The sequence below is a fragment of the Microdochium trichocladiopsis genome, assembly GCF_020744255.1.
Source record: "Microdochium trichocladiopsis strain MPI-CAGE-CH-0230 chromosome Unknown B0I36scaffold_2, whole genome shotgun sequence".
Taxonomy (NCBI): Eukaryota; Fungi; Ascomycota; class Sordariomycetes; order Xylariales; family Microdochiaceae; genus Microdochium; species Microdochium trichocladiopsis.
Window position 1 is genome coordinate 595,946 of NW_025763545.1, and position 26,900 is coordinate 622,845.

Sequence of the window (26,900 nt, forward strand, 5' to 3'; positions counted from 1 at the left end):
TCTCAGAACATTAGAAGAGCATATGCAACAGCTCTTACGTCACTTTCGTATCTCCATTTTGTTTTCGGCATTTTGCAAATTAGTCGACCTCGGGCGCACAACTGGGTTGGGAAGCGATGGCGTCGATGACGGTGGTCACTCCAGATACCCTGATCGCTGCTAGAGATGACACCACTGCATTTTTCGGCACTTTCAAAGCCCCCATGTTCAGATCATTGATTTGAGCAACGACCTCGCGTCTGCTCAGCGACCAGCTCATTCAGCATCTTCTGACATTTCTCTTGCATTCGAATTGTGTTTGTTTGTTACTTGCACGGCGCTGGCGTTTCCTTGAGCCACTTGTCTGCACCCAATCAGGATCCAATGAGCAGCAGGAGCCCTTACATCACGATTTGGAACAGAACAGCTTCGCCATGGAGCACGGGCGCATTTGCGATGCTTCAGGACTGGCTTTCTATTGGGTTACAACATGGTAGCATCATTGGCCCACGGCGCAACACATGAATCAAATGGTCAGCATACCGGGGTCCCGCATACGACAGCACATCATCAACATTGTTACACGGGATTGGCAGCCTTTCTTGTTGGAAAAGGCTTAGATTTTCACACACCACACACCACTATCAGCACAGAAGCGCGGCCGCGTTTGCATTGTCAAGCCTGCCAGACTTGTTGGAGGTTTCCGGAATCCGAACTGTTTTCGGTGGAGATGACAGGGCGCAAGCTTGATGGTTTGGGTCTTTTCTTTTTCTTTTCTTTTTGCGTCTCTTTTATGATCGAATCCACTTTTGTCACGAACATGTTGCTGGGCTATCAGTCATTTACAAGGAAAAAGAGCAAGGGGCATGTGGGAGCGCGTTCGGGCGTCAATCTACCGAGTGTCTTGTGTGTCGGTAGCAGATATTCATTGCGAGGAACTACATTCAGAGGCGGAGTCATTTTTCCTTTTCCATTTACTTCTTTCACCGCGTTTTCTCTTCTCTTCACCGCTGCCGTTACGCCCTCTCCCTTTATGCCCTCCAAGGGTCTCCAGTACAGCGCACCTCTATGTGGTTGGTTCGCTCATTCGCTGTTGTTCATGCTTGCCCATTCCCTTCAAAGCGCAGGTGTCGGGGTCTCCCGTCACAAGCTGGGGCTGATGTGGCGGCTGGCAGAAACTTGACAGCCGGAGGAGGAGTATCTTGATCGCCGAGGAGGGGAACAGGGGCATACGCGTGGTTGAGAGCAGAAGAGCCGTCCCAAGGGATTTTCTTTTCTTCTTTTTCTTTCTTTTGGTTTTCCCCTGCGCATACCTATTTGTTCTATATTAGTTTTCCATCTATGGTCATCTCCTTCTTTATTATAATCTCATCACTTCGTGCTCAAAATTTTGATCATGGCCCCAAGCGTGATATACTACTCATAGCCTGAACTGAAGTCTTCCTTGGCTGCTACATGCTACAAGACACTGTTCTGTTGTCAACTTCCCGCGCCGGCGGCGGGGTGGTGCTCGTCGGCCATCGCTCGCGTTCTTGTCCCTGCCTGCTTGTTGCTTTCGAGCTGCCTGCCGCCTTTGAGAACGGGGACAATAATATTGTTTTTCCCCTGGCACTGCTCCCTCTCTTTGTGTCTAATATCAAAATAACATCATGCTGGCCACGTGGCAGGGCCACACTTCCCCAGAACCACGCCGGGCGAGCGGGCAGGCAGGCAGGCAGGCAGACAGGAGAGCAAGCAAGCAAAAGAGCAAACAAACAAAGAAGCAAGCAAAGGGACGAATGACCAACCAACTAAGGCATGGTAGTCGAGCAGCATTTACGAGATCTATGCCGCTTCGCTATCGAGCAACGGGGTTCACTCAAGAGCATGCCTCGAGATCTCGAGGTTGCTACTCCGGGTCTTGGCATCGGTTGGCGAATCTTTTGACGTCACCTCTCAAAACCCCCTGAATGATCGTTCCTTGAGGAGGCAGATGAATAATCTGCTCCTCCAAGGCACCAGGGCGTCCTGGGCGGTATAACATTCGATTGTATTGAGAGAAACGCATGTTTTAACGTTGGCCTTCTCGTTTGCCGTGTGGCTGAGAGCCAAGGCGGGTTACATAGAAAGAGACGTACGAAGCACCCCTTCCATCATGGAGCTAGACTTGCTAGCTGCATCACGACCCCCTGGTTCGGTGGTTGAGTGGGGGCGCAAGTGCATCTGGATGTTGCTGCTGATGGTCGCCATTTGGAACAATTGGATTCCTGCAGGCCCACGCTCGTGGGTCACTCGGAGGGTTCTTTCGTGGGCCAGGCGGGATCTGCCTCAAAATGGCCCTCTCGAGCCCCACAGGAGCTCTACGACACCAGTCTCCCCCAGCTGCCTGGTGGTCCTTTCATGAGGCGGCGCATTGAGCTGTGCAGGGTGTCACAACTTTGTGGTCGCAGCTATAATTGCGAATGCGGCCGGGCGAAGAGGCAGGCGCGGCGTTTGCGTGGAATGCGCTTGCGACAAGTGACGGACGACGAGGAAGAGGGAGTCCAACACTGCGAGCGAGTTGCCGTAGTCGTCACGTATGGCCGGTGGGAAGTGGGGATTGCTGGCACGGGGCGAGCTCGATGGGGGATCCGCAGCACCTTGAACCCGCTCTGCGCACACTAAAGTAGGTGTGACCTGGCAGCAAGGTGACGGGGCCCGGGTCCGGACCGGCTGCCGGTATGGCATCCCTGAGCTGGGCCCCAGGGTGCTGCACAAAGGCGCTTTTGCGATGGTCAGGCGAATATCCGTGATGGTGATGCGGCCCAGCTGTGTTCCCCGACATGGCCATCAGGGACATCTGATGCTAAGCTCAGGCCTTGACTCTAGGGAGGAGGCCCTGCGGGTATCATGCCGCCGACCACGGATGTCTTCTTCAGGAGGTTGTCGATCCGGTCAGGCGAGGAGGAGCATAAAAGACCAGGTTTCGTGTTGTCGAGTCAAAAGGGACCTGAGCGTTTGGTGTTGTGTGAGCAGTCATCCCCTGCGAAGGAGTCGTCGACTGGTGCCAGCGTTGCAACCTTGCTGAGGAAGCCACGACCTGCAATGCACCATCAGGCGGCGCATCGAGGCAGGTACGATGCGACAGCTCAAAGGAAGTCTGGTGCAAGCCAGCCGTCCAGAACGGAGAGCAAGCCATCGTTGATGCCAGGCCGGGCCTCCCCGCCCACAGGGGTTTTCTCCTTGGGGGGTTCCGCAGGCCATGTGCCCCCCATGTCTGCCCAGGCGGCGGCCAACCTCGACCAACAGCCCGGCCGCGTCCTGCAGCTGCACACTTTCCATCACGACAAAGAGACAAATCACAAGCCGCCTCGTCCACCACATTGCTGCCACCTCTTGTCTCGCGACAAAGCGGTCGTTGCTTCTGCCGCTCGCGGCTCATGACAGACAGCACGTCCTCTACAGCCTGCAGACACGACCTGCGCAGGGAGTCCAGCCAGCCATTCGGTCCCTGGCCGACCCCTCCCTCCGACCCGCCAATCCGTCACCAGCCCGGGCCTTGCCTCGTGCTGGCAGGGCCTCAAGCGACACTGGGGCCCGACAAGGCCTCGCTCTCTCCACGCCGTCGAGCTTGGCTCTGGCCTCGCTTGCCTGCCTGCCTGCCAGCTGTGGGTCCCACGCCTACCCCTAATCCGTCCTCTGCTCCGGCACCAGCAGTCCACACGCCCACTCCGCCGCCAGTTCCGCTTCTGGGGGAGCTGCCACCTGCACGCCTGGTATCATTTTTTCCGGCGTCCAGGGACTCTCTTTCCTCCATTCGACACTGCTTCGCCGCCAACGACACGCCGCAACGCAGCCTCCCTCTGCCGCTCCCGTCTGGCTCCTGCGCCTCCTCATCGCTCCGCTGCTTCACTTTTGGGTTTCCGGAGCCTTCTCCGCCTGGACGTGCCGTTGACCGTCATCTTGTTGCTTGACGTGGAGACTTGCTCCCCCCTTCGGAAACCCCCCAATTGGCCTTGGTGGATATTCTCTCCTTGCCATCGATCTGTCACTCAACATTGCTCTGTGGCTCTCAGTTCGGCGCAATCCTCAGTCTTCCTGTACCAGTCAAGCAGCGCCATCGCAACTGGGATAGCAAACGGCCGACATAACACCCTACGCCTGTCTGCCGTCATTCACCGTCTCCATTGCCGGACTGGCTGATCCTCGTGTGCACCTGCGCTCCCGCCCTGCGCAGAGTTGTCGACATGCCTCCACCGAGACAGGGTCGGTACCAGCCCGCGTAAGTTGCCTCATTCGAACCTGTCGCAAGATGCGATCTTACGCGTACCTTCTTATGCTGACACCAAACTGTTGCTGTTAGCCGAGAGTACCACGTTGTGGTGCTTGGTGCAGGTATGTTAACCTCTGCGTCTTCAGACAATCCCAGGACTAACATCTAATCTTAGGTGGTGTCGGAAAGAGTTGTCTCACAGGTGAGCATCATGATTAGTGGCTCATCCCCCGGACTCACCTGGCTGCGTGGTTCTGCTGGGGACCCCAAAATGCTGACAAGGTGCGGTTGCTTGCAGCTCAATTCGTCCATAACGAATGGATAGAGAGCTATGATCCCACGATCGAGGACTCTTATCGTACTCAGGTCGCAGTCGATGTAGGTACTGGTGCTGTTCGTGTGCTTTGGAACCAAATATCTAACAATGTCAATCCCAGGGCCGCCAAGTAATCCTTGAAATGTGAGCCAAAAGCACCACGTTCTTGCGTTCACAGGTGACACCAACTGGTGATACTGACCAAATTGCAGCCTTGATACCGCGGGAACCGAGCAGTTTGGTAGGTTTTGTTTGTTTTCAAAACGGCTTTTGCGTGCTAAACTCTTCTTAACTAACTGCGATATTCATCAGTTGCAATGAGAGACCTCTACATGAAAACTGGCCAAGGCTTTCTGCTGGTTTTCAGCATTACGCAAACTTCGTCCTTGGCAGAGCTCATGGGTCTCCGAGACGAGATTATCCGCATCAAGGATGACGAGACTATCCCGATAGTCCTAGTTGGTAATAAAGCCGATTTGGAGGACCAGCGGGCAGTCGCGCGCACCAAGGGATTCTCCATCTCACAACGTTGGGGAGCTCCATACTATGAAGCCAGTGCCCGGACACGAAGTAAGTTGGAATGACGCAATCGAGGTTGACAACATGCCGGCCTGGTCCCGGCCGCGCTGCTGGCCGTCACCTTTGCCCTTGGTCATGCACCCTTGTTCATGCAGGCTAATGTATTACTAGCAAATGTCGATGAAGTTTTTGTGGATCTATGCCGGCAAATGCTCAGGAAGGATGATGCAGCAGAGACATTGGCCGGAGAGGAAGACAAATTCGACCCTTACTCAATATCTTATTACAAAAACAGGCGGAAACGAAAGGAAGGCAAGGAGCACAATCGGCCTCGTTGTGTCATCTTATAGGCGGACCACAAAGCGATGTTTCCGGGCCACAGATTGGCCGTCGAGACTGGGAAAAGGCCGAGTACGAGCACTCTGCTTTCTGTGACATCATCCCAACACAACTTTAGGACCAGACGACCACGCGCACATGACTTTCACGACAAAACGCACCAAACAAGCTTGAGCCAGCACAGCAGACTGGAAGTGGTTCAGAGGAAGGCTTTAATGATATTTAGAAAAGTTGCTGGGCACGCACTTGCTGATGACAGGGACAGTCAGATTTCGCCAATCGAAATTGATGAGGAACAAGGACGAAAATGGCGGATATTGCCATGAAAAGAACGCCGTATGGCTAGACAGAGGGCATGAAAGACACTGCATCAGTAGGATTGGTTGGGACGGAGCGACAATGATGCAAGCTCCTAGGCTTGCCGCTTTCCCCGCAGGATACGGGAGGAACCGTCCATATCTATATTGGCTGTCTAGAGAAGAATGTACAAGAGCACAGATTTGAGCTCAGAATCTGGATATCATCCCCGTCGCAAGACAGGTCTCTATATACTTGCAGGGTAATGTGGACTATACACCCTGCGCACATGGCTCCTGCTTATCTGTGAAAGGCCCCGAATAAAGCCGTACGTGAAGCCCTTGGAAGAAAAATGCATTGCCTATTTGGACTGCGAGCCAAGGTACTTCTCAAGGGTTTTCTTTTGCAGAGCGCGCTGCTCGGCGATGACCTCACGCAGCGCCGCGTTCTCTTTGCGCAGCTCCTCGAGTTCACTGCCGCCAGCAGCAGTACTTTCAGGTATCACTGTCGATGGCTGCTGCTGCTGCTGCTGCTGGAATGCCATGATGCCGACCTCGAGAAAGTCCCTAGGCAACCCCTTCGTGGTGAGCATCTTGCTGAATGCCGTGGGCGATTGCCCTTCGTCCTCGCACATGTCTGACTCGAGCTGCGCGGTATAGTTGTATGTCCTGCTGCCCATGAATGGCTTGACGACCGTCGCGGCCGCCGTGCGCCGGCCAGGCCCGGCCGCCTCTGGGAGAGCCGGTGTGAAGACGAGGTTCGTGACCGCGGCGTTCAGGTTCGCCAGCTCGGTCGAGTCGGTGCGGGTGCTCAGGTCCCACCGCAGGATCTGTCCCCGGGGATGGCCGGAGAGCAACACGGTGCCGTCGTAGCTGACGGCCAGGCAGCTGGCGGGGCCGACCTCGGTCGGGCTGACGGCGCCAAAGGCCGCCGAGACCTGGACGGCCATGGAGCTGTCCTCGTCGCTGCGCGGGCCGATGAGGGCCTTGTCGTCAAAGAGCTCGACCGCGTACAGGGAGCCGTCTTCCGTGGAGGCGTAGACAGCGCGCGCGCAAGGGTCGAGGGCGATGCAAAGCGGGTGGGAGGGGAGGAGGATGGTGCGCAGCGCGGTGCCGGACGTGTAGTTCCATATGACGCACGACTTGTCCTTGCTTGCGGACACGCACAGGGACGTATCCGGGTTGATGCTGGTGGTGACTGCCACGGAGGTGATGGCGGCCCGGTGGTCGGCGAGGGACCGCTCGGGCTCGTGCTCTGCCGTCGAGCCGAGCTCCAGCAGCCGCGGGAGGGCCCAGACGTTGAGGTTCGAGTCGTCCGACCCGGTGATGATGTGGAATGGGGTCGTGGCTATGCACGAGATGGCCTGGACGTGGCAGGCTGGTGTGCTTACTTGGCGGCCGGTACATGTCTGAGGGGAGGCGCTGGTCAGCTTTGTGTGTGTTTACGTGTGTCACGAGCTTTGGAGCTGGACAGAGGACGGTGTGTTACCTCCCAGGCAATCAGGCGGCCTTCTTGCGTGCCGAGGAAGAGCACGTCGTCCTGAAGGGCGACCGCCCGGATGCGCTCCGAAAATGTGACGATGGCTTCCTGGGAGCCCTTTGGCCTGGCGTAGACATGGACTGTGGACTTGTCGTCTTGCGCGGCAAATACATGTGTTGGGCTGGCAGCCAGGGCATTGCGCGGCACGGAGCTCTTCTTGAGGACGGCAGTGGTAGAGTGGTTGGGATGCAGAGTGTGCTCGTAGATGCCCGCGTCTCGAGCGATAGCTGTGTTGTTGGCCAGCGGTGGGCCCGATATTGAGGCAAAGTAGCTCTCTGTGATCATTTTTGGGGGAGGCGCGCAGCGTAAAACGCGCCCTGCTATAGACCTCGGTACTGATGATCTCCTGTTCACGCAAGATGATTATGCACCCCGGGAGTTCAGAGGGATTTGTGGATTCTGTTGTTGGTGTTGTTGCTCACTCACATGCACCGCCAGTGAGAGAGGCAGCTCATCGTGAAGTTTTGAAAATTATAGTGGGCCTGCCTGCGCTCCTTGTGGAGCCGCCGCGCATCTCCCTTCCACCGCATATGCGGCTTTGCGCTCCACTCCTTCCAAGAGCGCTTCTGAACAGGCTCAAACAAGGCCCTGTCAAGGCTCTGTCACCGGCCATGGCTTCATCAAGTAACGGACATGACGGCAAAGACAACAGTCTATCAAGCTCAACAACCATTCAGAGATGGAGAAAGTCCCACCTGATGTGATGCGTGACTGTCAGATTGACGTGGTCGCCAACTAAGCGCGGTAGTGCCTAGCTTGCGCGAGCCAACCGGATTGGTGCTTTCTTCCAGCCCGTGCTCAGGCGAGGTGGCAACCGAAATCTAGAGCTAGGAACCATCCTACTATGGTACACGCAATGGCTCAAGGCACTTGCAGAGCAGGCAGTGGGAACCAAAACAACGCCATCTTGGCTGATGACAGGCTCCAAATTGAGCCATTCCATAATCAAGAGCGGCGGAGAAACGTTGGTAAATTCCTCCGACCCTCGCGGCATTCTTTGTACTCACCGAAGCCAGAAGATTAATGGATTATAGATCTGGTGGACAGAGGAAGCGCCGAAAGATACTACGAGCGCGTGCAGGAGCCGTGGTCGAAATCATTGTGGATATCTCATGAAGCGTGGTGATAACGACGGCATGCAGATATGCTGGTCCGAATCTGAAGACACGACGTAGCACAAACGTCCCAGGACAAGGACTCGACGAGAAGCCCTCGTGAAAACGTGGCTACCCGCATCGAGGGTATGCCGTGTAACCACCCAGGCGACATCTTGGCGCGGTGGCTCCACCTTCCCTCAACTTGAACCCCTTGATGCTGGCTTCTCGTTGCGTTTTCGCGTCCTGCGCAACGGGCCCCCCTTCGTCTCGAGATGGCAGCAACACGAGCTCTGAACGGCGTCAATTGACGTCCGCCTGCCTCGGACGCGCGTTAGCTCGTGCATTGCCTGAAAACTAGTAGGACAAGCAGGAGAACAATGGATGCCACTAGCATGCATGTCTCGACGCTACTACGATGCTTTCTTTTGATTCCCTTGTTCTCCTGGCAAGACCTACAGCACCCCTCCACATTCGCGCAAACGCATCCCGTGCATGGCGGCGACGATAGCGGTCGCCGCCCGCCATGCCAAATTGACAGGGCAGGGCAGGGCCGGTCCAGAGTGCTGGGTGTGACTGGGGCCCAGCCACAACTGTCGTGAAGCTCTGCCTGGTCTTACCTGCAAGACATTATCTTGAGACACTGCATGACAGCCACCAGACAACCCTCAAGCACACACAAAGGTGGCATGAACCGGGTCCGTCTCTGCGCCGTCGCCTCGCCGGCCAGAGTTTCACACTCGGGCCGGGTCGACCCTATCCACTATGGTACTGTTCGCTCGTCGTTTCGTGCTGCTGTCAACAGAGTAATGACGCAGGGATGCAGTGAGGTTTGCATGGCGCAAAGCTTACCTTGAGGTAGATATTGCTGGGCAACCACGCGCTCACATTGGGCAAGGGCGACCAACGAGGGTGAAAAAGCAACATTCCCAAGCCACGAAACCATGTCGGCGCTCTTCCGAAGGGGGGCTGGAGCTGTCCCTCCGCAGGAACCACAGCCCAATGTCTCGCATACCTGATATGACATCAAAACCCACCAGAGCTTCACTCCTTGGCCCCGGAGGCTGCCAAGCAGGCCCGGCCAGGCATGACCTTTGCCCGCGGCGTTTGTACAACAACAGAGGGCAGCATGGCTAGCAGCAGGTCTGGCGCCTCCATCAGCCCACCACATTCCAGTCCTCCCAAATCACCCAGAGAAGCCTCTCACTGCCACGAGGTCCAAGTGATAGCTCGTCCTTGGAACATCAACACGGCTTCCCTTGGACTGTACGCCCTTTCGTGTGGACAAGTACAAACCTGCCAGGCGCATCGGAACTTCTCCATTACTCAACCTTGTGCTGATGTCGTCTCGAATTCATTGCAACAACAACACGTATCGTTTCTCGTGTGGTAGCACAGACTTCGCTCGCCCCGACCTGAGCGACTTCGCGAACCTGAAACGACAATCAACTCCTCGGGAGCCTGCGTGGAAGGTGATTCAACCCCGGTCCGGGAGGACTATCCGAGTGTCGACTGCGTACAGGGCATCCGAACGGCTTACATCTTGATACAACGGCGTCCCTCGACCTAACGGCAACATGGAGCCTCTTATGGACTGCAACCTCCCCGAGTTGCTCGCCGTAGATCTCGAGACATCAGGTCGTGAGCACAGGCCTATGTCTGTGGTCTTCAAGCCCCCAAGGTCAATGTCAGCAGCAGAAAAGAGGCGACCTGCGCCGCAACCGGGGCTGTCGCTCAGTGCTATCTCGCATCCTCGAGAGAAGGAGCTGCTTTCTAAGATGAGGTCCCTCGAGTTACTTGACAAAAAGTACTCTGAGCTTCTTGCGTTGGGCGAGAAGCTCATGAAGGATGTGAGCGACTCGGACCTGTCCGGCAGCGACTCTTCTGGCTATGTCGAGCCACCGTCCATCCGTACACGCAACATATCTGTCACCACTGCGGCGACGTCGATCACGTCGGGGAGAAAACGCGCCGGCTCGGCGTTCAACTCTGCGTCGACGTCCCCGCAAGTAAAGGAACCTGTCAAAAGCTGGCTAGATTCTGAAGATGACTCTCCAACGACATCCCTCCAGAGCCACACCCCGACTGTGCTTGAGCCCCAGCCGCCAATCATCTCGCCTCCACGACGAAGCTCTGCGCGGTACGGTCGTGGCCAGACCCCGCTTAAATATCGAGGTACTCGTATGTCAGAGGTTTACATATCGGATCCCTTCGCTGGTTTTGCAGGCTCGATGGACCATCCGGAGGATACGGTTACTGCCCTCCCCTTTCCCAGCGGTCCTTACGACACCTCTGCGTCGCGGATGCAGACCTACGAAGCAGATAGGCTTGCCGTGCCGACCTCGCGAGATCGAGGACCTTCGACGGTTAGACGCGGTAGTGGCTCGCCTCGTTCACCTCCCTCGCCGAGCACCTTCATCCCGTCTTCTGGCTATGCTGAGGCTACGCCATCAAAGCCACAATCTGGACAAAGCCGAAAGCCCAGAGGGCGCGCTGCTAGCGTCTCTCAGTACCGTCAACCTGACGACATTCTCGAAGACTCTGGGAGTCACTACGATTACTCGGATATGTCAGAAAGCCCCGAGCCACAGATGGGCTCGCCCGTGCCGGACAACGCCCGACCGCAGAGCGTCAGCATCGAAACGTGGTTCCAGACTGTCATAGACGAATTCGCTCATCCGTTTGAGCCAGATCTAGAAGCTCCCGCTTCCAAGATCCGCCTTCCTGCCGAGGTGCTGGAGACGTTGCGAGTATCAGTTTCCTGCTTTCCCGAAACGATGCTCCTGTGCTCCAGCTTGTCGATTGAGACGATACGCAGCCACGCGCGCAAGGTCAAATACGAGGGCAAGGGGTATTCGGAAATGTCGTCAGGTGGTCAGCTGTCTTTCAGTCCGGACGAGAAGCCAAAGTCTTCCACATGGAGAAAGGTCACATCGATAACCCGTAAAGCTCAGGCTTCAGACGGTTCGAATCAGAAGCACAATGGCCTCGCCTCGGGACCTTCTCAGCACGCCACCAACTTTGGTCTCGAGAAGGAGAAGCCGACTTGGCCGAATGCCAGTCCTGACTGGGCGTCGATCAAGAGCGTTTTCCCCAACGGCAGCGACTATCTCTGCGACGCACTCTACGCCCATCTGCTGACTTTCAACTATGTGGAATTACTTTGCCCTCGTGTGATGCCCACTGCAACATCTCCCACCATCCCGTCGAGGCCCAGGACCGCGACTGACGCGGCTGCCGATGCTCCCCCAAGGCCCTCCACGTCAGGCACACAGAGTGGCTCGCGGATCCCCCGCAAGGCTGCCAGCCTATTGGGGCTTCACAATAATGTTGATGAGGACGAGCCAATTCCACCTGTGCCCCCTTTGCCCCATGGCAGGCAGCGTGGCTTGTCCGTCTCATCGACGGTGAGCCGGGCCAACTCGATCAGCACGGCAGGACGAAATGTGCTTCGAAGCAAGCGATCGTACGCATTCCCAGGCTCGAACCGGTTCGGCGGCGAGAGCGAAAGTGTCGATCCGCCATCTGCGCCACAGACTCCGGTCTTGGGCAAGCGTCGCTCCTTCATCGGGACTGCTTCGATTACCTCCACTCCCGCTGTGCAGTCAAAAGCCAACGCGGCGGCAAGAATGCGCGGGACTACTATTTCAAGCGGGACCACGACGGCTTCGAGTAGCATTACGCACGGCCCATCGACCACAACAAAGCTCACCACGGCCGAGCAGACGCTTGTGGACCTGCGGGCGGGCCTGTTGACGTGCATTACCCGCCTCATCATCACGCTCCAGACTACAAACAGTGGCGGGTATTCCGATGGCCATGGCCTCAACAACGAGGAAGACATTAACGCTATAGTCTCGCTCACTGATGACGGGCGCAGCGGCGTCGACGATCAGCAGAACGGCTCCTTCTATAGCGGCAGTGCCGGCTCGGCTGGCGGAAGGACGACCGGTCCAGCCTGGACCGGTGCTCCCGGCAGACATGGCCAGCGCAGACGTTTCAAGGAGTGGAAGGACAATAAGGGAGGCAGCAAGGGCAGCAGAAAGGAGCCCGCCGTGGACCCGTTCTTGATGAGGGCGCTCTGCGAGCTGGTTCGGACGGGCGAGCAGAGGGTGCGGGAGTGAGATGTGGCGGCTACCGATGCTGACCATGATGGAGGTGGGTGAGGAACACAGCGAACAGTTAACCGTGAGGGTGTAACATGTATTATCTAATGCTCATGCTTTTAGAGACAACGAGATCTGGTCATGATCTACGAAAATGTGGTGGAAGGGTCAAACTGCGTGCACGTGGTGATTCTGCGAGGGTTGAGCATGAGGCGGAGTTTGGGCGTATTCCTATCAAAAGATTATAGGTGGTTGAAAATTGCAATAGCAGATATGAAGCGATTCCTCGTTGACGCGGACCCCAGGCAATTTCTTAGGTGTAAGTGCCATGGTCCGTGTATGTCTCCAGCACTTTGTTCTTGCTTGGTGGACATTGTGCTTCCTGATTACCACCAATGATTGTTGGTAAGCAGGATAATCAGCCGCCAGCCTGATTCTTCACGGAGACCCCGACCTGTCCCTTCTCCGCCAGATCCCCCGGATTGTCATGCTGATCACTCGAAGAAGAGTAGCGCGTCATGGTGCTCGCAGGCCAAGAGGGGCTTCTGCCGCCGCCACCATATTGGGGCGTGTTGGACACGTTGCTCTGATTCTTCCTCCCGCTGCTGCTGCCGCTGTTGTTGTTGTTGCTGCTGTTGTTGTTGCTGCTGTTGTTGTTGCTGCTGTTGTTGTTGCTGCTGTTGTTGTTGCTGCTGTTGTTGTTGCTGCTGTTGTTGTTGCTGCTGTTGTTGTTGTTCGTAGTCGTTGACAACTCCCGGGTATACCATTGGCGGTTGTGGCCACCGGTAGTGGCGGCTGTGTCGTCGTTAGACCTACCCTGCCGCTCAGTCGCCAAGTGCCGCCGTGCACCAAATGGCTGCTTTGAGACTTGGGGGGAGGACGAGGACGAGGACGAGGAGGAAGTCGGAACCCCTGACAAGGGACGCAAGTTGGCCGAGGGGGAGGGGGGGCAGATGGCCGCGACCCGCCCGTGCATCTGGAGATGCGTGTCGTGGGCGTTGCTCAGACCCAGCAAACCCGCCGTGATGAGGAGGAGGGCCATGAAGATGATGTTGCCGAGCTGGGTGAGCTGCCCGCTGAACGCGGCGACGAGGTACACGGTCAGCTTTGCGGCGGCCTCGAGGTAGCCCTGCACGTGGGTCTTTGTGGACAGCCACGAGCCGGTGGTGATGGCTTGCAGGTCGGAGCCGAGGCCGCGCAGGCAGATGGTACCGCCGTCGCCGATTTCCACGAGGTACTCGGTGAGGAAGTTGTCGTTATGTTCGGAAGGGGCGGGATGTGCTGGTGGTGGTGGTGGTTTTGAGCGTTGTTTGATCACCCAGATATTCAAGACGCGGGAGAACATGAGGGCTAGAAGCAGTCCAACTCCCCACCCTGGAATTCATTGAAGCAAACATCAGTGATCAGGAGTTTGTATCGACCCGGGAATGCCGCAGAGGGGTCCAATCTTACAGTCTTCGAGGAGGACCATGAACACCAACGACGCGGCTGTCAGAACGGGACTCGCCAAGTACAGTGCGTGCGAGAACCCGCCGATAGTTGTCGATGGCTCGTGGGAAGCCTGAGTTCCCAGGCCGAGCCTCTTGCGCCTGCGCGCTTCGCGGGGGCTCTCCCGGGCCTGGCGACGCGGTCCGACATTCACAACAACGACCTGACCAGTCAGGGCGATGCGCTGGAGATAGCCGATGGTGGCTCGGTTGGTGATGCTGTACAGTGTCGTTTTGCCCGGCAGCAGCTCGACGGCGCTGTAGGACGAGGGGCTGCCGTCGATCAGAGCATCAGCGGCCTGCTGGTAATGCAGGCCAGGTGCGAGCAGGAGGGCATCGAGCCACGAGGAGCCGCCGGCGATGGCGGTGCGGCGGGAGATAGTGCTGAGGTCTGCTAGAGCAATGAGGCCGCCTGCTGAAGGCGAGAAGCCCGGTATGGGGTTTGGTGACCAATTTACGATGGCGCGGGGGAGAAGTCGCTGCAAAGTGTTCAGTCAGAACTGCTCGTGCCGGGGGTTAGGGATATATTCCCACCTCCATGCCTTTGTCTCGAGGCAAAATTCACTTCTGAGCCAGACACATTGGCTTGATGATGAGAAATCGTAACATAATCATATCGGCATGGCGAACGAGCGACGAGCTCCTCGGTCAGCCCTGGGCCCTTACTTCTGGTTATAAACGAGGATGGCCCTCGAGCTAGTCCGCCCATCACCCTCGGTAGGAAGGATGATCGTCGATAGCGACGTGGCCGAGAGCATGATCGAGGCCGCTTACACCCGGCAGGGATATAGGCCATAGGCCAATATCGAGCCAGGCCATCCTACCGACAACGTCATGGCTGGGGAGCGCAGCATCGAAGGACAGGGCCGACTGATGGGAAGTTTGGAGCTCGGAAGTCACTTGACCACGAGAAGGTCGGAAGATGGCCGGTGGCAGGCAGGCACACCTCGGCGGAAGGAGGTCAGCAAGACACCCAGCAGGCGTTAGTGGGGGCAATCGCAGGAGAAGAGCGCTGGCTGGTTGGCTGGAAGCCGGCCAGCTGTTATCGATACAGCGCCGCCAGGGGTAGCTCCGGCGCCCATGTGACAGGCAGCCAGTGGGCACCGCGGGACCCTGCTGGGACAGCTCCGTAGCGTCTTCAACAACGGAGCTTATCGAGCTCGAGCATCGTTGATGTCTGACGCAGCATTCTCGCTCGAGTACCCTTGGAACGAGTCAACGCTCTCGTCGCATCCGGTGCAACGCTGTGCCTCAGTCGATCCGATTCTCACAGCTTTGGTCGCGCTAGCCTATAGGCCACACACACCTTGTCCTTGAAGCCTGGCAACACGTGAGCTCCCAGGAGCAACCCACCAGCTCCCTCGGTACGCTTCCGTGCCGGCACCGGCGACATGACCACGTCCTCGCCCGACCCAGCGTTCACAGTCTTCATCCGCCTTCCATTTCCCCGAGGCGATTTCGTTGACCCGCCCCCAGTAGGTCGCTTGCCTCCACGCCTGTTATGCCAGACCCTATCCTGTCGCTGAGGCTGACTGTGGTCGTGGTGCTAGGTCAACTGGGATTCCTCCAAGGATGAGGCCCTTTGGAACATAGTATCCAGGGTTTCCAAGACCGAGATTGACTGTAAGGACTTTTTCTTTTCTTTTCTTCCAAGTGATATATCTCCAAACACTCCCGCTAACCTGGCCTGACTGGTAGGGAATGAAATGTGAGAAGCCCCGTCCACCCCATCACCCCGTTCCCCAGGACTCTAACTTACTGGACATGGCTCCTCAGCGCCGACCGATTCCAGGTTACGGTCGATTTCCTGCTTCAGCAGATTGCCTGGCTGACCGAAAGGCATGCCGCACAACTCCGGGCGCAGATGCGCCGCGCCGCTGTCGCCGCCAAAGTCTCGCCAGCACCATCTCCCCAGCCCGGCCTGGAAGGGCTGCCGATGGCCGAGGCCATGAGGCGCACAGGCTCAGGGGGCGGAGCGTCTGGCAGTTATGCCAGTCACTCCCGAGAACCCTCCTCGCTCTCTATACGCAAGGTTGAGAGCTCGATGAACCGACCCGATTCGAGCAGGCCTGATACGCCGGTACGACCTGGCTCCCGGCCGTCAGCCAACCGAACGTCGTCCTCGAACACCGGCATCAACACCACTGCGGCCGGCCGGAATCTAGGCAGCAGTATCGCTATGAGGCAACCTCCGCGGACTGCCGCGGCGGACGCACAGCGGCGAAGGTTCTCCTCGTTACCCATAACGACAACCGCCGCCGACCTGGACCCAGGCCCGCTGTCACCGGAGCCTGCCGATAACAGCCGAGCTGCTTCGCCGTCCCCTTCTGCGTCCTCCTCCTCAGCCTCATCAAGCCCTGCACAATCGCGAATCATCCGTCGTCCACCACGATTCAGAAGCAATGATCAGGCCACGTCCTTTGCGGACGATGACGACGACGAAGATGAACCTGCGTTTCGCATGTTCCAACCTCAAGCTGGATCTTCGTCCACTGGCCAGAACCACGATCTGAGCGCCACCTTACGCGGTGACCAAAAGCGGCTTTCGAAACATTCCACGCGAGACCATCGCCTTCATCGCTCGCACCACTCAGACTCATCTTCCAGCTCGACAGCCGCGTTCCGGGGTCCTCCGGACAAAGGTGCCGGACCCGCCGGCCCACTTTCCCCACGGCGGACAATGGAGCTAGCGGGCCGTAGTCCGGGGGTCAAAGGCAAGGGACAGTCGAGAGATAGTGATGGCACACCCAGCATGGGGAGCAGCTTTAGCGATCTTGACGGTACGTTAAGAAGTTTCAGCCATTATCTACTGGTTCATTGTTCATGAAACTCCGCTAATGAATAACATAGACGCCTCAGTCACACAGTCAGCCTTGGAGGAAGCCCTGGCGAGTAAGATGGGCGACGGCGGAACCATTGCTAGTCTTCGGGGGACCATCGGAAACGCCTTTCGTGGTCGTTATATGCCCAAGACAAACTACAACACCGGTAATGATGGTGGTAGTGGGGGCCAGCATTAGGTAGCCCACGATGCTGACGTCATGGAGGTGGCTCGTGGCCGTCCACGGACGAAACTGACGATGCAAGGGCGCATCGCATTGATGGTTTCGCAAGGCAATCTTTGTAGACTATCATGAGGTCAAGAATACGTATAGAACTACCATGCTTGATCAACTCCAAAAGGTCATAGTGGTATAATATCGCAAAGCATATCAGCGGCCATTGAAACCGGCTGCGGTGGTATCTCTGATTAAAGCAATTCATGGCCGTGTGGCCAAATATTGCACAATCGCATCCGCCATGAAATATGCACAAGTTTCTGCTCCGAGCCCGAAAGCACCACCCGTCCACACTGCACGGCAGTCCTCACCACCACCACCACTATTATCATCATCATCGTCTCTCCTACCGCACAGTCCTCTCCGTCCGCACCCTCCGCAGACCCAAATTCTCCATCCTTGCGTCTCTCTTCCTCCTCTTCTCCTCCGCGGCCTCCTGCTTCCTCGCCGCCTTGGCGCCGCGCTGGGCCTCCCACTCGTCCAGATTCTGGACAAACACCCAGTCGAGCTGGCCCACGCGCTGCCTCTCGCCCCAGGGCTCGCGCAAGGGTTTGCCTTTCTCGTGGTGCCGCTTCCACGCCCGCCGCCGCTGGCGCTTGGCTTCCTTCTCGGACTTGAGCAGGATGTGTTTGACCCGCCAGGCGGCTAGGCGCTGGAACATGGGGGGTTTTGGTGAAGAGGTGGAAGGGGCGGACGTCGGCAGTGGCGCCGTCTGCGGCTCTGTGCGTGGTGGTGTCTTGTCGTCTTGGTCGTGCGTGGAAGAGAGGGTCTGGGGCTGGGATTGTGATTGGTCTTGGGATTGGGATGGGGGCGGCAGAGTGAACGTCGCTGGCGGAGGCAAGTTGTCAAACTCGAGCCGTGCCGCGTAGCACTTGGTCTCGAGGAATGCGAGGCATCGCTCCTGGCAGCTTAATTCGAGAGTGTCTGCAGTGAGAGGGAGGGCCAGAGGTTGAAGTTTCTTCTTGGGTTTCTTCTTGTTCTTCTTCTCCTCCTTCTTCTTTTGCTTCTGGTCTGTCGTTGTGGTCGTGGCTGGGCTTTGGTGCTGTTCGTCCTGTTGCTGTCGTTGCTCCTGCTGCTGCTGCTGCTGCCCTTCGTCTATCAACATCACCTCCCCCTCCTCTTCCTCCTCCAAGTCGCGCTTCTTGTCCAGGCCAAACTCCTTCCTCAGCCTCTTGGTCTTGATCATCTTGACGTGCAGGCCCCTAGGATGGAAGTACCGCTCGTTCATCACGGCAAAGAACCTCCCGGTGGCCTTGTACGTGAACGCCACGTGCGCGCCCACCGCGGCGAGCTCGACCGCGGTGCCCACGGCCTCGGCGACGTCGAAAGGGACGGACCCCACGACCATGGCGAGGAACTCGGTCGTGGTGATCAGGGGGTGGGGGCGGACCACGAGGTTCAGGGCGTCGATGAAGGCGAGGAAGTCGGACTTTGGGACCTGGCGGTGCGCCGGCAGGGCCGTGAGGAGCGATGGTGGGAAGCACCGCGCGAAAGGGGCGTGGGGTCCGGGGGTGACGCGGGGGATGAGAATTGGTCTGGGCAGTTTGGTGTCTTCATTATTTGTGTCATTGCTGGCTGGGAGGTCTGGTGAGTGTGCTGGGAGTGGTGGGAAGATGTGGTGGAAGTAGTCGAAGCTGGCGGCGGGATGTTCTGGTGCAAGCTGTACTTGTGGTGATGATGAAGCTTGGTGTGTTTCCGTGGAAGGATTGTGAATATCGTTGCCCCCACGTTGGGCAGACTGCACTGGTCCAGGTACAGCGATCTGGGTAAAGCTGTCGATGCTCTCCTCGTGCTCAGGCAAGAGAGGTCGTGTCACCACTTGTGATTTACACGCGCTTTGGTTCTCCTGGTGGCCTTGGCTGTTGGCGTGTATTACATCACCACCAGTGGCTGGATTCGGAGCGAGATGGGTGTCATTTGAGAGGGAGACCGCGCTATCTGGTGACGCGCGTGGTTCCTGTGCTTTGGCTTTGGACTGGTTGAGGCGGTTCGACCACGAACGGCGCGCCCTCTTGTGGAGCGCGCCGACGACGTCGGGGAGGAGCTCGCGCGCTGACATGATCTGAGGCTCAGCGATAATGCTCAGGGGAGGACGGCCATCTCGTCCTTGCTGCGTTGTAGGCTCTATGTACGTATCGCAGATACTCGGGCTGGGGATGAAGCTTCACAGCGAGGCACGGTCCGGCGTGACAATCCTTGATATAGCACTGGCAGACTGGCCCGCCTCGATTGGGGGCACAAGCACAAGGCTGTCATCACGGAACAACTCGGTCGCTGAATCGAGCACCAACCATGGCATCATTGTGGCTCCTCACAACTAGGTGGGTATGGCATGGGCGCGCCTTTCAATGCTATTGGATGAGGTTATCAAGAAGTGCAGGAAGACGTGCAGGAGGCCAGGGTCCAAGTGACAAGGGTGTTCAGCTGCTGGCGAGTAATGACAGTAAAGCCGGCTTGCACTTTGGCGTTTGACCCTGCACGAGGCAGAGATCTCATCTCATGGAAGGACTCGATTCGACTTTGCCGGGGAGGGACGTCTGCGACAAGCATGATCAACGATATTCACCGATCTAGCCCTTTTGCATGGAATCATTGTTGCAGCTCTCTAGCCCTTGCCATTGGCTAGTTGATGGGTACCTCAAAGAGCTCCAGTCCGCCCTTGTGGACTTCCCTCTTCTTATCAATCGCAATTGCAAAGCACTGCAAAGGCAAGACCAACGGCGCTTCATTAACGGCTTTCATGAACAAATTAAGCTTCCTCTGACATTCCTGAAAGTGGATCACGCTGCAGGGCTGAGCGGAATCATACCCATGATCGTAGCAAGCTGGGGAGCCAGCTGGCACATGCTTCTTATAGAATTGACCAGCTGCCAAGGCCTGTCATGCCAGACGTGAGGTGGCGAATGACGACGCATGGCGTCAAGCAGGCTGGGGTCCTCCACAGCCCAGCTGTGTCGAGTTTCAAAGGGGTTCAAGGCGTCGTAACACGGATCCACCCAGCGTCGTGCTCAGCCCCACTCCACTCCGGCCCTCCCAGCCTACAGCGATAGCATGACCCTCAAACGTCAGCCTACGAACCACTCCATTTCCTTCATCACCAAACACCATTCCCTTTCTTCACATTCATCAGATAACTACCATTATTTCACACATATCGGACGAGCGCAACCGCTGTTTCGGTTCTCTTCCCAAATTTTCTTCGATAGTCTCGACACGCCAGCTTTGGTAGACGCACGCACGTGCTGTCATTCTCCCCACCATGCAGCTCACCTCGCTCATTGCCGCGGGCCTGGCAGTGGCATCCACCAATGCCATCCTGCTCCCCCCGGACGTCAGCATCGCCGATGAGGACACCTTCAGCATCCTCCCGCACCCCACCAGCGATGACCTGGCCACGCTCATGGCCGTCGGCAAGGAGACGAGCATCAACCTCAACTGTCCCGGCTGCCCCGTCCGCAAGCACCACCGCAACGGCAAGGTCTCGACCCACACGGCCATCGCGAGCCACCTCGAGCTCGCCTTTGTCGTCCAGGAGGTCGACGGCCAGGATGCTCTCCTGATCAACGGCCTCCCCGTCTTCCCGGACGCTCTGGCTGCCACCTACCAGCCACTCACAGCTCGCCTGGTCCCCGACTTCAAGAAGAAGAACCATGACTTTGTCCAGCACAATGAGCCCGAGGTCCTCGGCTTCGGCATAGTCACCCGCCCCGTCCACGCCGATTCGGAGAACGCCATGGAGCTCTTCGCCGTCTACTTGCAGATCATCGAGGTCGGTGGCATCTTTGTGCAGGGCATCCAGGCCGTCGAGGCCCTCGTCATCAAGACCCCCGAGAACAAGCTCATGCTTGTCGAGGTCAACGTCGCCGATGCCCATGCGGCCCCTACCGGCCGTCCAAGCAGCAATACCCAGGAATGCTCGTCGCTCCTTTGCCAGGTCAAGAACATGTTCAAGGGGATCTTCTCCGACTTCGGCATCAAGCCATGCTCCAAGAACAAGTCTCCCGTCATGACTGGCGAGATCGTTGGCGATGCCGACGAGGGCATGCGAGAGGGTCACCACCGCCCCGAGCACCACCGCCACGGTCACGGCTATGGCCACCACGGCCCCAAGCACCACAGCTGGGGTCATCTGCTCACCAGCATCGCCACTGATATCCTCTTCCCCATTGCCTTTGGCGTCTTTGCTGGTGTTACAGCCAGCGTGTAAGTCACATCCCTTTTACCCGACCCGGTTTTTGTATCACTCTTACTGACAACATGTTCACTTAGCATCGGCATGATGGTTGGCACCTTTATCGTCCACGTCTGGCGCGTGTGCGTCCGCGGCGGTGGCCGGTGCCCTCGTCGTCTTGCCGCCGAGGGCAGCCACAAGGCTGCAACCGAGGAAGTTGTTGCCGAGGACGAGAAGGTTGGCCTCATGGCCCAGCAGGAGGAGGATATTGAGGCACCCCCAGCTTATGACAACAAGACTGCCGAGTCTAAGTAAGCGTCTATTGTATCGGAACTCGTGGAACTCTTCAAATTGTCAGTGTGGCCTTGTACAGGATGGAATGCCCAGGCACTGAGTTATTCGGTAGCTCGTGTCTGCATGTATGGTGTTGGAAATGTGATCCTGGACACAAAGAGTGTACCAGAAGTCGGTTTGCTTTGCCGTGCTTTACTAGTCGTAGTATGTATCTTATCCTACGCGCCATTCACTTTATAATCTTTTTCCCTTAGTCTGCCACTCCCAATTTACTAGTATGTCAGATTCAATCTGCGGGCGGTGAGAATCTCGCGATAGAGTTGATAAAGCTTCGTCCTCGTGTGCTCCTTGGCTGCCGCGATCAGCCAGCCCTGCCTATTTACACTGTCTGTAATCTGAGCACGACATCACATCGATCCCCGAGCCTGCCTCGCTCCATTCATTTTATCCCTGACTGAATATGTCTATCTCCCGTGTTCAGTTATACCCTGCTTGCTTGCTTGCTCGCTCACTCACTCCCTCGCAAAAGGGTCATCCTCCGGATTTACGGACCGCGTGTACTCGGCCTGCCTGGCGATCCGGTCCGCCAGCTCGGCGCCGTACTGGTCCGCGACAAAGGCAAACATCATGTCCATGCCCGCGGATATGCCGGACGCCGTGTATATGTTGTTCTTCTCCTCGTTGTTGCCGTCGACGACCCAGCGCGCGGACTTGGCCCAGTTCACGGAGGGGTAGCGCGGGATGATCTTTTTGTTTTTGAGGGGCCGGGAGCGGTGGAGTGGTCAGTTTGTTTTTCTTTCTTCTTTTTTCCCGCCCCTCCCCTCCTTTCCCGCTCTTGAGTTGCAGCAATGATGTGTGCACATGACGAGGAATTCATGACGTTGCAAGGGCACAAGATGATTGATGGTTACACCGACTCATGACGTGTATAAGATAAAACACGGAAAAGCAGACAAAAGCAAGGATTGGCGAACAATGAGAAATAGCACAGCACAGCAGAGCACAAAAAGAGAGAGATAGAGAGCGAAAGGCAAATAAAAAGAAAAGAGCTGAAACTGAAAATAAAAACAACAAAACTCACCCAGTCCAGCGCGCGTTTGTTACACGTCGCCCTCAGCCCGTCTAGCACGCCCGCCTGCGCCGCGATCCCGCCGCCCGTGCACACCGTCAGCAGGAACCGGAGCCGGGGCATCCGCCGCCTGACAAAGTCGGCAACGTGCGCGATCCGCGCCGGGTCGTGGCAGCCGCGGCCTCCGGGGACGATCAGTACCTCGACATCGTCCGGGCAGTCGGCGAAGGTGTGCGTCGGGACGATGGCCTGGGACATGGGGAAGGGCAGGCCCTTGGACTTGGACGGCGGTGCCGCCGCCGATGGATCTTCCTCTGAATCTTCCGGATGGAGAGTGCTGACGGGGTCGAGCGTGGAGGAGAGGATGTACAGCGACATTGGGTGGTCCTGCTTCGATATGATGTTGAGCGTGTCGAGCGGGCCGAAGAGATCGAGGGCCTGGAAGCCCGGGAATACGGCGGCGGCGAATTTGACTGGCGGCGACATTTGTGCGTCGTTCGAAGGGGACCTTGGAGATGTCACGGCTGCTGCTGAGTGTCTGTCCTGCTGAATCCCTTTGGGTTTATAGGACCCTTCCTGGATTGTCAAGTTGAGTTCTGGGGTGTAAAGAGTCCGATGGTACACCAGACCCAATCTTGGAATCCAGCTGAAACTTGGGCAAAGTATCTCCTTTGAAAGCCGGTGGTCAATAAACCTATGAGCCCACAAGACACTGGCGGGAAGGGTGGCCGATGACGGAGTTCTGCAAATGAAACTTCTCGTTGGATACTAATCGCCGAACCATGTCGGAGTGTAGAGAGCACGTAAGCGAGACCCTGTGACATCTCAGCCCCGGATCCGCCTCCATGCCCCCGCCCCACCCCCGCCCGCCTCTCGGGGTACCGGCCGGGGTTCCGGGGTACGGAGCAACGCAAAAGACCGCCACGTTCTATCGCCGTGGTCTTCATCAGCAGTCGCTCATTGACAGATCCAACCCTCTCCAATGCAATGTCACACAAGACCGTCCATGGAAGTGGTTATGGAAAGATTTATAACATGGTATCACCATGTGCAACTTCTCTAGCAATCTTCAAACCACGGCCGCCAGGGAATCAATAACGCCAAATTGGAACCACAAACGCCAGCCATGACATATACAGTATTGCCGCGAGCTGCCCAGGTAGTCAAGCTTGTGTCACAAGCTTGATTCACACGGAGTCCGTCGCCATAGGCTCACTTCCCGCAGTCTCATGCCGACGGTAGCTCCCATTCTCAAGAACAAACAGCCCTGTTTCTTGAGGAACGTCACCTAGCGCCGGGTTCCTACTGCGAAGCCACGACGATGGTCCGCCGAGGTACAGCAGAGTCGACAGGCTAGCACGCGGCGCCTTGAAGAACTTGGCAAGCTCCTTGGATGCTGGACCGTGACTTATCGAGACGAGCTGTGACGCTCCAAGTCTCCATGACACGACTCCACAGAGCAGCCCGGGGAAAAGATGCGGATGCTCAAGCATTTCTACGCCGAACGCATTGACGGTTTCCTTGGCCAGGTAGCTATACTTCTTATCCCCAAGCAATGCACCAAGCCTGAAGAGGTTGGATGCAGAGACTGCATTGACCGATGGCTGGGCAGAGTCCATGGCGTCCTTGACACGCAGAATGGCATGAGGCGACCTACTGGTTGTTGAGTAGAACGCACCGCAGCGGCTAGCGCTGGGTTCGTCGGCCGAAGGAGTGACGCTGTCGTAGAACAACTTGATTTGCACGGCTTGGAGCTCATCGGCCCACTGCAGCCATGACTCGTCCGACGTCGCCTCGTAAAGCTCAAGCGAAGCCTCAATGAGATAGGCATAGTCGTCAGCAAAAGCCCTTGTGTCGCTGCGGCCATCTGCCCACACGCGGTACAAAACTTGACTGCTGGCATCCCAAAGCTGTGTTTTGATGAACTCGGCGGCCTTCTTGGCAGCTGCGAGATAGGTTTCACCCTTTGCTGCGAACTCCCCGCCCGTGTGTCGCAACGCAAGGGCGGTTCTCGCAAGCGCAGCAATAGCCATGCCATTGTAGGCAGTCACCACCTTAGTGTCAATAGCCGGTTGAACGCGCTCCTTGTCGCGGAACGCCCGAAGCTTCTCCCGCGCGGAGGCGATGATCTTGGGAACGTCGTCATCAGACAGCCCTAGCTGCTTCGTCAGTCGCGCGTGATTACGGACAATGCGTAGAACGTTCTGGTTGAGGAATTCGTCGTGTGGATCGTGGCTCCTGTCGACATTGCCGTGCTCCTGAACATCCCAGTATGCTGCCGCCACCTCGCTCTCTTGCTCGTCTCCTATCACGCTGTCGAACTCTTTCCTCGTCCATAGGTAAAAGGCGCCCTGCTGCATAATGCTATCGCCCTTTTTGTTGACCGAATCGGCGGCCTCGCTAGAGACGAACCCACCAGTGCTCGAAATCATCCTGTCGCTGGTGATGTAGTCCGCCACTTCAATGACCGTACTGGCGAATTCGGACTGTTCTGTTCCTCCAACAAGCAGCCACGCGTCGAGGAACACGCCAAGCAGGAGTGAGTTGTCAATGAGAAGCTTCTCAAATGACGGCAGCGACCAGTCTCTGGTCACTGACAACCGGTGGAATCCTCCCCCAACATGGTCATGCATGCCGCCAGCGATCATGCGGCGAAGAGTGTGCAGTGCCATTGTGCTGACATATCCGCAGTCTTGGGCACCAACGACATCCTGCACCTCCTTGGGGAACTGTGTTGCTCGCAGCAAGGTGGACAGCTTTGCGGAGGTGGGAAACTTGGGCTCCTGTCCGAAGCCTCCACACATTGGGTCGAACGTGGCCGCGATCCGGGTATAAGCCTCTTCGATCTGATCAAGGTCCACCTCGCCCTCAAATTCGCTATCCACGGTTTGCGAGGGCTGGCGAGAAGCCGAGTCAGCATTGAGGGTGCCCTCTCCGGAGAAACGGCGCAGCTCGATGACACTCTTCTTGGCCTCGTCTCTCACGCGGACTTCTTCCTCCGGCCATACGCTTAGAAGCTTCTGGAGAATGACAAGGAACTCCAGCGGCTCGTCTCCGGTGTCCGTCTCAGATTTGGAAGTGTGAACGCCAGGGCCGGTCCAATATGTGCCGCCAAAGACAGGCTCGAGATCGGGAGTAAGGAACATGTTGAGCGGCCAGCCGCCACCACTGTTCAATGACAGGTTGTAGTTCATATATATGGTGTCAATGTCTGGTCGCTCTTCGCGGTCGACAATGATGGGGATAAAGTGCTCGTTGAGGATATTAGCGATGCGGGGATTGCAGAACGAATCTTGTCTGGTCAGATGGCAATCTGTTGGAGGCATCATAGACAGTGGTCAGCAGAGAGACATGCGAGTAGAGGGTATAGCCACATGCTTACAGTGGGAAGCGAGGAAGCCAATCGTCAGAAAGATGAGCTTGTTTTCAGCTTTGGCCCGAGCCAGAGCCTCGTCGTCGAGCAGCTGCCAGTGGACCAGGGTGTCTGTGTGAGCACGCACGAACGGGTTCTTGCTATCACCAGCACGGTTCCGCAAAGGAGGAGCGGAGGTCTCGAGATCCGTGCCGGGGCTGGAGGACTCAGCAGCAGTGGGCTGCTGTGCACCGGCGGTCGCGGAAGCCAAGGCGGAGCCAGGCGGCGGGTTGAGCTGAGCAGACATCATCGCGGAGGTCTTCGGCTGCGGAAGGCCGGCCGGATGGAAAGGAACAGTGTATGCGAGTCTGTGGATGTGTCGTCGTTGTCAGTCGAGCGAGGAAGATAAGCCGCGGGGCTGCGAAAGTCTGGAGGAGAGGGTAACCCAGATATGCCGCTACCGGTGGGAAGCGTGAAAAGCCGGCAGCTCACATGCCAGAAGGGCGGGTCCGGCCAGGCAGGAGGGCAGAAGGCAAGGCGAGCTGCGCGGGGTGGTGGCGGTGACGGCAAGCGCATTCCACATTTTTAATCGGGTCCTCCAGTCCAGGCCGGCCTGCCTGCTTGCGACAACTACAGTAGCTGCGCCTTCCTCTCTGATGCCAAGAGCCTGGCCATCGCCTGCCCAGTGACATGCATGCCTGTTGAATTAAGCTCCGGGCAGGCACGCAATTGTGGGAATCGGGGTCCATCGAGCGCCCAGTCTCAGTCGTAACAACCGTGCCCTCAGAACCACCACCTCTGTCGAATGCTGGTTGTTTATACTACTGAAAGCTCTCTGGGTGACATGCTCCTGTGCATTCATGGATCAACAATGGCGGATGTTCGCTCGGGGTTTGCAGAACCATGACCGCGTGCTGTGTGAATACTCCAGTGTTCATCCATCCCCCCTGGAGCTCAGCTGATGGCGCCGTCTCGAACAAGCACCCCTGTCGTATTATCTGCAGGCATCTCGGCCGATTTAGCGTCCCAGCCTCTGCATCTTGCAAAT

General features: G+C 57.2%; 10 protein-coding genes across 10 annotated transcripts; 4 read left to right on the forward strand and 6 right to left on the reverse strand.

Annotated features, from left to right (window-relative positions):
- Positions 1-364: 364 nt before the first annotated feature.
- B0I36DRAFT_63312 (uncharacterized protein) lies at positions 365-1,396 on the forward strand. The gene has a single exon (XM_046163126.1). It carries the CDS (start codon positions 470-472, stop codon positions 1,160-1,162), a length of 693 nt encoding a protein of 230 aa, XP_046016362.1. The 5' UTR covers positions 365-469; the 3' UTR covers positions 1,163-1,396.
- Positions 1,397-4,048: 2,652 nt separating this feature from the next.
- On the forward strand, positions 4,049-5,516 carry B0I36DRAFT_63327 (ras family-domain-containing protein). The gene is made up of 8 exons (XM_046163128.1): positions 4,049-4,219; positions 4,301-4,332; positions 4,386-4,412; positions 4,509-4,588; positions 4,648-4,670; positions 4,739-4,767; positions 4,839-5,096; positions 5,217-5,516. Exons 1-8 carry the CDS (start codon positions 4,185-4,187, stop codon positions 5,393-5,395), a joined length of 663 nt encoding a protein of 220 aa, XP_046016363.1. The 5' UTR covers positions 4,049-4,184; the 3' UTR covers positions 5,396-5,516.
- A 526-nt stretch (positions 5,517-6,042) lies between these two features.
- On the reverse strand, positions 6,043-7,505 carry B0I36DRAFT_371859 (WD40-repeat-containing domain protein; the record flags this gene model as incomplete). Its single annotated transcript, XM_046160058.1, has 2 exons — positions 6,043-7,089; positions 7,170-7,505. 2 exons carry the CDS (start codon positions 7,503-7,505, stop codon positions 6,043-6,045), a joined length of 1,383 nt encoding a protein of 460 aa, XP_046016364.1.
- Positions 7,506-11,046: 3,541 nt separating this feature from the next.
- On the reverse strand, positions 11,047-11,609 carry B0I36DRAFT_313611 (uncharacterized protein). The gene has a single exon (XM_046152649.1). It carries the CDS (start codon positions 11,446-11,448, stop codon positions 11,272-11,274), a length of 177 nt encoding a protein of 58 aa, XP_046016365.1. The 5' UTR covers positions 11,449-11,609; the 3' UTR covers positions 11,047-11,271.
- A 1,229-nt stretch (positions 11,610-12,838) lies between these two features.
- B0I36DRAFT_358970 (uncharacterized protein) lies at positions 12,839-14,447 on the reverse strand (the record flags this gene model as incomplete). Its single annotated transcript, XM_046158054.1, has 3 exons — positions 12,839-13,794; positions 13,873-14,386; positions 14,442-14,447. The coding sequence occupies 3 exons, from the start codon at positions 14,445-14,447 to the stop codon at positions 12,839-12,841; spliced, it is 1,476 nt and encodes a 491-aa protein (XP_046016366.1).
- A 602-nt stretch (positions 14,448-15,049) lies between these two features.
- B0I36DRAFT_313616 (uncharacterized protein) lies at positions 15,050-17,178 on the forward strand. The gene is made up of 5 exons (XM_046152650.1): positions 15,050-15,382; positions 15,458-15,530; positions 15,606-15,615; positions 15,684-16,687; positions 16,758-17,178. The coding sequence occupies exons 1-5, from the start codon at positions 15,299-15,301 to the stop codon at positions 16,925-16,927; spliced, it is 1,341 nt and encodes a 446-aa protein (XP_046016367.1). The 5' UTR covers positions 15,050-15,298; the 3' UTR covers positions 16,928-17,178.
- A 134-nt stretch (positions 17,179-17,312) lies between these two features.
- Positions 17,313-19,025, reverse strand: B0I36DRAFT_358972 (uncharacterized protein; the record flags this gene model as incomplete). Its single annotated transcript, XM_046158055.1, has 1 exon — positions 17,313-19,025. The coding sequence occupies one exon, from the start codon at positions 19,023-19,025 to the stop codon at positions 17,313-17,315; it is 1,713 nt and encodes a 570-aa protein (XP_046016368.1).
- A 1,032-nt stretch (positions 19,026-20,057) lies between these two features.
- Positions 20,058-21,722, forward strand: B0I36DRAFT_313621 (uncharacterized protein). Its single transcript, XM_046152651.1, has 2 exons — positions 20,058-21,169; positions 21,236-21,722. The coding sequence occupies exons 1-2, from the start codon at positions 20,226-20,228 to the stop codon at positions 21,450-21,452; spliced, it is 1,161 nt and encodes a 386-aa protein (XP_046016369.1). The 5' UTR covers positions 20,058-20,225; the 3' UTR covers positions 21,453-21,722.
- On the reverse strand, positions 21,723-23,284 carry B0I36DRAFT_313623 (class I glutamine amidotransferase-like protein). The gene is made up of 2 exons (XM_046152652.1): positions 22,513-23,284; positions 21,723-22,177 (listed from the first exon to the last, which is right to left on the reverse strand). The coding sequence occupies exons 1-2, from the start codon at positions 22,984-22,986 to the stop codon at positions 21,944-21,946; spliced, it is 708 nt and encodes a 235-aa protein (XP_046016370.1). The 5' UTR covers positions 22,987-23,284; the 3' UTR covers positions 21,723-21,943.
- Positions 23,285-26,320, reverse strand: B0I36DRAFT_282938 (Six-hairpin glycosidase-like protein). Its single transcript, XM_046151529.1, has 2 exons — positions 25,883-26,320; positions 23,285-25,813 (listed from the first exon to the last, which is right to left on the reverse strand). Exons 1-2 carry the CDS (start codon positions 26,160-26,162, stop codon positions 23,688-23,690), a joined length of 2,406 nt encoding a protein of 801 aa, XP_046016371.1. The 5' UTR covers positions 26,163-26,320; the 3' UTR covers positions 23,285-23,687.
- Positions 26,321-26,900: the final 580 nt, after the last annotated feature.